Here is a 10594-nt window from a genome sequence, read left to right on the forward strand (position 1 = left end):
CCACCATTGAACGGCAGACCACTTCACAACAGCCTGCCGCCAAGTAGCAAGCTATGTTGTAGCAGCAAGCCACCGAGCAGTAGGCTACTGCGCAGCAACCTACTACTAAACCCGTGTCGACTGCATATCAGGCAAGTTCCGAGCAGGTTGTTGCTGCACAATAGCTTCCTGCCAGGTCCTAGATAGTAGGAGACATGGCCCCCTTGCAGGTGGAACCTGTGGTTCTAGAAGAAACAGTACATGCCGACTCGTCTCTCAGTGATTCTCATAACCAATCGTTTTCTACGCCAGATGGACCACCGCTTCGTAGTCTCCTAGAAAGAATTAATCGAGATATTCCTAAAGCCACTTATAAGGCAGACCCTAAGTGTAAAACTAAGTATTTAGTGAGCGAACCAACCCATAACTCAAGAGTGAGGTACCCATTAAACAACTATGTGTCCACCTGTCACCTGTCTGAATCAAATAAGTCATTTGTGAATCAATTGTCTACTGTATATATTCCTAACAGTGTGTAAGAAGCCTTAGCTTATCTTAGATGGAAAACAACAATGAATGAGGAACTAACTGAAAAAGAATGCTACCTGGGAACTATCGGACTTACCAGTAGGCAAGAAACTTGGGGGATCTAAATGGGTCTATAGAGTGAAATACAAAGCAGATGGAACGGTTGATAGGTTTAAAGCAAGACTAGTAGCAAAGGGGTACACTCAGAAGTATGGCATAGATTACACGGACACCCTTGTGCCAATAGCCAAGATCAATAGTGTCCAAGTTCTCTTGTCCATGACAGCGAACCTAGACTGGCCACTTCAATAGTTCGATGTCAAAAATGCATTCCTACATGGAGATTTAACTGAAGAAATTTATATGGAGCTTTCACTAGGATGTACCGGAACAGACATGAACAAGGGTAAGGTATGTAAGCTAAATAAGTCATTATATGGATTAAAGTAGTCATCGAGGGCATGGTTCGGCAGGTTCACTAAATCAATGAAGGCTTTTGGGTATAGCCACATCAATTAGGATCACACCTTGTTCTTGAAACAAAAGAATAAAAAGATTACAGCACTCATTGTATATGTGGATGACATGGTGGTTACCGGGAATGACCCAATGGAACAATCAGCTCTAAAGAAGTATTTGTCTACGGAGTTCAAAATGAAAGATCTTGAACCTTTAAAATACTTTTTTAGGATTGAGGTATCAAGAGGCAAGTCTGGGATATTCTTGTCCCAAAGAAAGTATATCATTGATTTGTTAAAGGAGACCGAGATGTGAGCCTGTAAACTTGTAGCAACTCTGTTGGCTGAAGAAATGAAGTTGAGCCTCGACAAGAATCAAGTACTGGTAGACAAAGGAAGATTTAAAGGTTAGTTGGAAGATTGATGTATTTGGCACATACAAGACCTGATCTTGCTTATGCCTTGAGCGTAGTCAGTCAGTGTATGCATGATCCGGAAGAACAATATATGAGTGCGGTCATGAGAAATTTGTCTTACTTGAAGGGACGTCCAGGTAAAGGAATTATGTTTAAGAAAAATGAGCATTTCAGAATCGAAGGGTATACTGTTGTGACTGGGCGGGTTCGGTAGATGATCGACGCTCAACATCAAGATATTTCACTTTTGTTAGTGGTAATCTGGTAACATGGAGAAGTAAAAAGCAGAATGTAATAGCTCGTTCAAGTGCAGAAGCGTAATATGGAGATATGGCTCTTGGTATTTCTGAACTCTTGTGGCTTAAGTTTCTATTACAACATTTGGGGTCAACCATAGTTCGCCGATGAAGTTATTTTGTGACAACAAAGCTACTAGGCATATCACTCATAATCCGGTACAACATGATATGACAAAGCATGTGGAGGTTGATAAGTTCCTCATTAAAGAGAAATTGGAGGAAAAAATAATTGAATTGCCCTCGATTAGAACCGAGGATCAAGTGGCTAATATACTCACAAAGTCTGGTTCGAGTGACAAGTTCTCAAGCTTCTTGGACAAGTTGGGCATGTGTGACATATATGCACCAACTTGAGGGGGAGTGTTGACTTGTATAATATTTCCTGTTAATGCTGGGATTCCTATAATATTGGGTTTTCTAGTTTAGGATGTAGATTGATTGTAATTATTCTTTCCTTATTGTAGTAGGACTGTACATGATTATATATACCTCATAATCAAAAGAATACAATTAACACATTCAAAGCATTCCCTTCTCTAACCACCCATCATTCGAGTTTAGGTTGTTTTGAAAAACAAACTAAAATTGAATAGGAAAATTAAGAAATTAAGAAATAAAGAACCCGAATCTATTATTTCTCTTACAATTTGATTCTTATCCTCCTCATTTCAACTTCTTTTAGGAGTAGAGAGAGTGAGTGTAGTGGGAAAGTCCGGCCATATACGCCAAGCCCATTTACAAAATTGGCTGTTTATACGCAACGCTAACCGTAGGCGGAGGATTTGAAAGAAGGAAGACCCGGTTGAGCTGAGTTATCCACACACACAACACCAATACACAGGAGCGGAGCAGTATGACCATGGCCTCACAGTCACAGTCACTCCAATTCTTTCACAGCCACATAATCATAAGAAAAAGCACTCTTCCTCCTCCTTCCGTTCCTTTTCATTTCCAGGTCCCCAAATCCCTATTTCTTGATTAATTTGCACTTTTTTACTCTTTCTTCTTCTTTCAATTTAATTAGGGCTTTTCCATACTTGCAGTTGCAGTTGCAGGGTGGTTATACTTATACGCCATATGCTACAGTTGGCGTTGTACGCAGGAGGCCTCCCTCCAGATTCTCTCTCAAGTATCAAACAATGGCTATGGCCAATGCCAATGTGAGTGCTTCGCCTTCGCCCACTCCCACTCCCACTCCCACTTCCACTCCGGAGGCACCACTTTCATTTCGTTACACTAGAGCTCTGCACAATCACTACTCAGTCAATAGAATGAATAGGTTTCACAACAATTGGTACGGTAGGTAATTTGGTTGTGTGATTTTAGGATGTAGAGCAGCAGCAGCCGCAGCTGCAAGCCACAGTCACAACCAAGTGCTTCTTTGAAATAGATATTGGCGGCGAAGCTGTTGGTCGCCTTGTATTGGGCCTCTTCGGTCAAGTTGTTCCCAAAACCGTTGAAAACTTTCGCGCCTTGTGCACAGGCAAACCCCCCAAACAACCTTTCTTTCTTTTTCCCTTTCCTTTCTAATTGGCCTCGCTGCTCTTTTTCTTCTACTACTTCTTTTGCTTTATAGTTTATACTAATATTGATTTATCGTTCTTGTAGGAGAGAAAGGATATGGTTATAAAGGATGCTCTTTCCACCGCATCATCAAAGATTTTATGATCCAAGGAGGGGACTTCACTCAAGGAGATGTGATCTCTCTCTATCTCCCACTTTCTCCCTCTCTAATAAATGCAGTAGGATCGGATCTCATTGGTTTCTAAGCTAATCCAAATTTAATTGTTTTTACTCGCCGCAGGGAACTGGGGGAGTTAGTATCTATGGTTCCAAATTTGCAGATGAGAGTTTTGCATGTATGTTCTTGTTACATGGCATACAAAATAAGGAAAATGGAATACATTTCTAAATTGTTGTTATTTCAATTTGTATGGGAAACAAGAACTTTTAACTGGAGTTGAGAATTGAGATCCTATCATTTGAGAGGCATTGGATTGTGAGCTGAAAGCCCTTACCATACTGACTTGAAGAAACACTTGCAGTGAAGCATGTTGGTCCTGGTGTGCTGAGCATGGCTAATGCAGGCCCTGGTACTAATGGGAGCCAGTTTTTTATTTGCACGGTGAAGGTGAGATGGCTGCTGCAACTATGCAATCCTCTCTCTCTGAATCACACATTTAACTAAATACTTTTCTCTTACTTGGCTTTGAATTCTCGTCATGCTTTCCTTCAAATTCCAAGTCTATTCTTTATTTCCATCCGTTATGGTCAGCAGTGAATTTTTTGCAACTTCATAGCTGAGTAGGTGCTACTGCTTTGTTTGGTTGCAGTCTGGTGGAGAAGATTTTATTATATTGTCATCGAAACAACCATACAAAACTTTGAGATAAAATCTTTAAACAAGCCCATACAACATATATGAGATTCATCAGCAGTTGAAAGAAGCACTGGGATGCTTATATATGCATGCACAAATGGTTTTTTTAAGGTTTTACTTCTATCTATGGATCAATTTGTGCTTTTTGCATCATCACATATCCTGTCAAAGTAGTAGACATTGGAATGATTGGAAAACACTCATTAGTTTGTAGTTAGTATTTTTATCACTGTGTTAATTTCAGAGTGTCAGAAATGAAACCCTGTCCTTCTTGTCTGTAATTAATTAAAAACAAAAAGAAAGAGAAGATATACATGCGGTATTCTGTTCAGCCAATTTAGCTCTTTGTCGATTAATGCTTTTGGTATGCCTCATGTAGACTCCATGGTTGGACAACCGCCATGTGGTTTTTGGACACGTGATTGAGGGAATGGATGTTCTGAGGAAACTCGAGTCCCAAGAGACAAGCAGGCTAGATGTCCCTCGTTTGCCATGCAGAATAGTTAACTGTGGAGAGTTGCTGTTGGATGACTGATCTGTCTGCCTTACTCGGCATAAAGTACAACTGTGGGATGAAGTTTTCCGGTTTGTCAATTCCAGAGTTCTTAACTATGTATGTTATTCTTGCGATGTTTTTGGCTGTGAAATGAAATATACAAGACATAAACATTGTTCATTTCCGCCAAGTTCAAATGCGATTTATATATATAAACACTAGAGATGAAGGTACACGTATTCTGTTGGACTGAATACAGGGACACACTTATCCCTTTGTTTTTAGAACAGAAACTCACGGAGTCAATTACGTGAATTAATGCGGCATCCATTAACTCTATTGTTTTACAAGTGTATAACAACTCATAATTCGTAGGGATCCTTAACTCACTTTAATATGCCAAATTACCGCCAGCCCTTGTTAACTGAAATTTGGATTACAAGGTGACTGAAATCGTGACACAGTAGAAGACAAATATGCAACGCAAGGGCAACTGTTTCAAGACGAGCTTTTGCCTCTCTCTTGTTACATCGACTCAATCTTCCAAGAATTATAAATACAAACCAAAGGGGATTTCTAAATCATAGAATCGATCTTCTACTGCATTTTTCAAGTTTCAAAACCAAAGAGATTAGCACCACAAGGCACAAACTTGTTTGGGAGCAACTATTCTACTGGAGGAGTTTGGCTCATTTCACTAAATACTCAACCGGGGATCCATCCGAGATGTGGTCTTCTAATTCATCAACAAGGGCATCATAACGTAAACGATATTGCTCTGGTTTCTGAACCATTCCATCTCGCTGAAATCTGAATGTGGTTATTGTTTTTACTAAATCTAAACCAGGCATGTTCCCAGAAAGAATTCTCTGCAATGTATCATGAATGGTGCAGTACGTTCCAGTTCTCCCAACACCTGTATTGCAGTGCACCACAATTGGGCTGCAGTCGGGTATGGCGGGTGCTACCTGATACATTACTCTTTTCTCAATTTCACGAACAGAAAATGTATCTTCGGGAACTCCATGGTTAGGCCATTGAGAATACCGAATATGCAAAACAGACATTAGTGGTGAAGGTTCCTCTGAGTGAAAAAGAATGAGCAGCCAGCGCCATTCGCGGTATACAGCAGGAATACCCAGGTGACGTTATCAGGCAAGGTCTTTGAAGTAGAGCCGAACCTCTAATCTGCACAAAGAAAGATGGACGTTCAACTACTTAAAGTCAAGAGCAGCTCAGTAAAAATTCCAAGCAGACCATGAATGAGGCAGTTCACTTACCATCAATAAACTCAGTCGAGACGCGTAGCCAGGCAAGAAGTCGGATTCCCACTCTCAGCTGATCCCCAGAGTGTCCCTGGACCACTCATGGTCACATTTGCTTGACAAATCGAAAAGCCCATGGCGAGACCTCAGTTGCCCTCCTTCTTCCTAGTGGCCGATCTCAAAGAAATACTAGAACTCATTGACGGTCAGGCTCAAATCAAAGAACTTGCTCAGGTTCGAGAACCATGCTATCATTCAAACTGTATTCAGGGAACATTGAGCATGAGTGCATTTCATGATGCAGATCACCTGCGCGGCATGAGAAAGGAGAATCCCAACATAAAATAGTACGAATGGGACTTGATGGCTCTCTTCCCAGCTTTGGCAGCCTCACTCCATGATTCATGGCTACTTCCTTCTTCACTTGTTTCATGCGAACTCCGGGCAAGATTGCATGCTTATACATCTTAAGGAAATCCCGAAATAGCTCATCTTACCGGAAGACGTGCCTTGTGACCCAGCACCCCTCGGCCCATGTCAGCAGAGGCCCCAACCCCACTCCACCGTATGTCCTGAACTGTAAAGCCCATAGCTAGGCCCCACGACCCAGCCTCCTCCTCACGGCGCACTGGCCTCTCCCTCTCGTCTTTAACGAAGCGGCCTCAGACCCGCATCTCCCATAACAACGCAACAACCAATAGGTCTTGCACTTCCTTTCTTGGACCTGCCAGGTAGGCTTGTGACCTACATTTCCCTATCTCTACTCACAAGCTTGCACCCACGGGAGGCCCAGCCCGCACTGGCCTTCTTCATTGTCTCTTAGCGCTCCAGCACTAGCATGTGGACTAAGCCAGCCCAATCCGCGGCCCCCTGCCACCCTACTCTTAACCCCAGCCAACTATCTCAGCGTACCACCACCAGCGGTAACCTTGCTGCCTTCCATGACGGCTGCCTCGCGACAGCACCCTTCGAGTAAAAAAAAAAAAAAAAAGGAAATTTTCTTTTCTTAACTTGGTGTGGGGCGGAGAAGAAAACAACGATGACAATCAACTCTTCGCAAGGGCAAGCAAAGAAGAAAATTAGGGGATATGGTACAATTTCCTCTAGCATTTTCTATTTTATTGTTGGGATAAAAATTTGCTCTCTAAATTTATTTAACTTCCTACTTAAGATAAGTTTAAATAAGTTCTAGAGGTAATTGGTTTCTTATTCCTAGAAGACTTAAACTGCAAGTCAACGTGGAGATTTTACATCAAATCAGGAAACAACTATTTGCTCGCCTACTCAGCTTGGGATTTTCTACATACTGCCATTTCTACATACAACCCAACAGGTGTAGGAGCATTTGTAAAGCTAAAAAATAATCCCAAAATCTAGAAGACGACATGTGGACTTTTTTCTTTTCTTTTCCCAAGAATAGAAGATTGCCCTTATTAAATGGGCGGTGCCTAAAATATTCTCATGCACACTTCAACATCCCCAGAGTTTGAGCAGTTGGCTACAACATCTCCAAGCTCTCCTGCTCGTGACATGAAAAAGTCAAAGACATAAAAGATACGATTAATCACCAAATACTATCTTTAATACTTTCCTGATTGAAGATCAATCAATTAAGAAATCCTCATCACAATCAACCAATGATACTTTAACTGATAATCCCAAGATATGATCTTCTAATTAATATCTTCAAAATAATTCTTTCCTCATCCATTTTATAGATGACTCACCTTGGCCAATTGGAAGCCGCCACTTGTAGGGCAGAACCTTACCATGGCTGGCCACCTCTTTATAAATACTCAATCTACACCATTTTCTGGTAAGCTTTTGCTACTCACTTAAGCCTAAACTCTCTCTTGTTAGGGAAATTGACTTAAGCATCAGAGATCTATTGGTCAGACCACCCCCACCTAGTTGGCGTGAATGATCAAATGTGTTCATTGTTTTGTTGGTACAAATTTGTCAAGCTGAAGACGACGATTTTTTGTTACCATAAATAGTGAATGGATGGTGGGGTGAGGGGGGGGGGGGAGGGGAGGGGGGCTGGTGTTAATTTGGATGGGAAAAAGGTTTGGTGAGTTTTTGTAGTAGTTAGATTCCGGCTACACGTCTGAATTTGGGGTCAATTAGTGGTTAGATCAAGAGAAATTTGGCAAAGTCTTGGATGAGTTAGGGTGGTTGAGCTACAGGTAGGGAAGTGAGGGATAGCGTGACTATGGGCAAGGGTGGATGGTGGGGGAATGGGCAGTGCAAAGGTTAGGAGTGGTTGTTATTAATTTGTTTTCTTTTATTACTATAATATTTATAATTTTATTAATTTTTAAATTAGATTTAAGAAACGTGGGAAGCACAAGGCCAAATTCATGGGGTCCACGTTTGTAATGGGGCCCCAAGTGTTCATCATCTTCTTTTTGTGGACGATAGTTTTATATTTGCCAGGAGTTCTCTCCAAAAGTGTATGCAATTGAAGGAGTTGCTAAGAGCTTATGAACAGGCTTCTAGGCAAGCTGTTAATCTTTCAAAAAGTAGGGTGGTTTTTAGTAGAAATTTAATGGATACGGATGCACAACTTCTGGTTGATTGTCTTGGGATGGAACAAGTGGAGTATCATGACTGGTATCTCGGTTTACTAGTGTTTGTTGGCCGATCCAAGAAAGATACATTTGCATTTATTAAAGACAGTCTATGGAAGAAGTTGAATGGATGGTGTGGTTCCTTGTTAAGTAGTGCAGGGAAAGAAATTTTGATAAAAACGGTGGCTCAAGCAATTTCGTTGTATATGATGTAGACGTTCTTGTTGCCTAAGTCCTTTTGCGAGGAGTTGAACCAAATGGTGGTGCAGTTTTGGTAGGGAAAAGAAGCAGGTAGGCGTCACATATATTGGGTGAAATGGCAAAAGTTGTGTAAACCAAAAAGTGAGGGTGGCCTGGGATTTAAGGACCTATATGCATTCAACCTTGCATTGCTTGCCAAGCAAGGGTGGAGACTAATTCAACAACCTCATTCTCTTATTGCTCAAGTTTTCAAAGCTTGGTATTATCCTACAACAGATTTTTTGCAGGCTCCAGTTAAACTAAACTCATCTTATTGTTGGAGAAATGTTGCGGCATTAAGGGAAATTATTCAGAGAGGTGTTAGGTGGAGGGTTGGAGATGGCCAATGAATACACATTTTTTTTGTGGGGGGGGGGGGGGGAATTGGTTGCCAAGGGAGAACTTTTACAAAGTTCTCAGCCCCAGACCGATGGGGGTGCATCCCTCTCTTACTGTGAGATCGTTGATGGTGGATGGACAATGATGGTGTTTGGTGGTATACGTCCATAGTTGGTTTTTAGAGGATGAAGCAAGCTTGATTTTGAGCATTCTGTTGAGTTTATTTAATCCGTCTGATTCTATGATTTGGACTAAAGAACCTAAAGGTTTGTTTACAACTAAGAGTGCTTACTTTGTGGCAATAACGTGTCATGGTATTGGTGGGGACGAGCCTATGGGATATGTGATAAATGAGGAAAACAAGTTCTTTATGGAAAGCATTGTGGCGAGCCAAGGTCCCAGGAAAAGTTAAAATTTGTGCATGGCTTGGGTGTATAAATGCTTTGCCATCTAAGGTGAATTTGAAAAATAGACGAGTTCTTACAGAGGATGTTTGTGGGTACTGTGATAAAGAAGCGGAAACAATTGAACATGCTCTATTATATTGCCCTCGATCTGCTGCTACTTGGTTTGGTAGTCCACTAGCACTTCGTTCGTTTCATAGAAGTGAAGAGGGCCTCGGTGGTTGGATGGCAAATATGGCGAAAGCGTTATTGAACGACAGTTTCGAGTTGTTACTTGTTTTAGTATGGAACATATGGAAGGTGAGTAATAAGTTTCTATGAAAGGGTGCCGATGTTTCCCCTTTGGACACCCAACTTAAAGCTCAAACGTGGCTGTCATAATACAAAAAATGGAATAAAGTACAACCGCACACCACCACATCACAAGTTCAGAAATGGCAGCACCCATATTCTGGTTGCATAAAGTGTAATTTTGATGCTGCTTTGGATGAGAATGGTTCATATGGAGGTATAGGGATTGTGGTAAGAAACTCAGCGGCAAATTTCATGACAACAATGGTGGTCTGGGAGAATGGGATTCACTATGCGCTGCATACTGAAGCTGTTGCTGCACGACCAACAGTTATGTTTTCACGGCATTGGAGAACTAAACAGGTGTAGGTGGAGGGTGATGTTTTTATGGTGATATTTGCAACCCATAATGAAAGATCATCGCATCTTGGTCGTTATGGCCATTTGTTTGCTGATACACGACAGATTCTTCAAAGTTTCAAGCAATGAAAGGTTTCTTTTGGTCGACGAGACACAAACAAAGTGGCCCATCGCCTTACAAGGTTTAGTTTAACTCTTGATCACTCAGTTACTTGGTTCGGGGAACCTCCTGATGTAATTTTTGATTTATTATTGGAGGATAATACCAGTAGTCAATTTGGTGCGGGACATTTTTTTCCCTTCGATCAAGTAAAAAGCTCTGGCAAGGTTTTTATTGAGGCCCACTGTTAGCACCCTATCCTTGATTTTGTACGTATTTCACTATTCAATGAATATCATACTTCATATCACCCAAAAAAAAAAAAAAAAAGTTAACAAAAAATTATGAAAAATAAAGTAAGGGCTGGTTTGACATTGTTGAAATTATTTTAAAAAAAAAAGCTTTTTAAAATGGTTGGGGCTAAAATTGTGTTTGGTAAATGAAAAGGAAAGGTGTTTTTTGTCAAAAT

General features: G+C 41.1%; 1 protein-coding gene across 1 annotated transcript; it reads left to right on the plus strand.

Annotated features, from left to right (window-relative positions):
• Positions 1 to 2433: 2433 nt before the first annotated feature.
• LOC137708101 (uncharacterized) lies at positions 2434 to 4849 on the plus strand. The gene is made up of 7 exons (XM_068447094.2): positions 2434 to 2635; positions 2724 to 2840; positions 3007 to 3163; positions 3289 to 3377; positions 3485 to 3539; positions 3726 to 3811; positions 4440 to 4849. The coding sequence occupies exons 1-7, from the start codon at positions 2534 to 2536 to the stop codon at positions 4593 to 4595; spliced, it is 762 nt and encodes a 253-aa protein (XP_068303195.2). The 5' UTR covers positions 2434 to 2533; the 3' UTR covers positions 4596 to 4849.
• The last annotated feature ends 5745 nt before the right edge of the window (positions 4850 to 10594 follow it).

The sequence above is a fragment of the Pyrus communis genome, chromosome 17 (genome assembly GCF_041283825.1).
Source record: "Pyrus communis isolate YQ-2024b chromosome 17, ASM4128382v1, whole genome shotgun sequence".
In the NCBI taxonomy this organism is placed as follows: Eukaryota; Viridiplantae; Streptophyta; class Magnoliopsida; order Rosales; family Rosaceae; genus Pyrus; species Pyrus communis.

Excerpts from the sequence above, each read along its gene's own strand:
- LOC137708101 (XM_068447094.2), top strand. The coding sequence starts at position 2,534 with ATGACCATGGCCTCACAGTCACAGTCACTCCAATTCTTTCACAGCCAC. Across the intron at positions 3,164-3,288 it reads CTTTCGCGCCTTGTGCACAG|GAGAGAAAGGATATGGTTAT; the intron begins GCAAACCCCCCA and ends TCGTTCTTGTAG. Across the intron at positions 3,812-4,439 it reads TTTTTATTTGCACGGTGAAG|ACTCCATGGTTGGACAACCG; the intron begins GTGAGATGGCTG and ends TGCCTCATGTAG.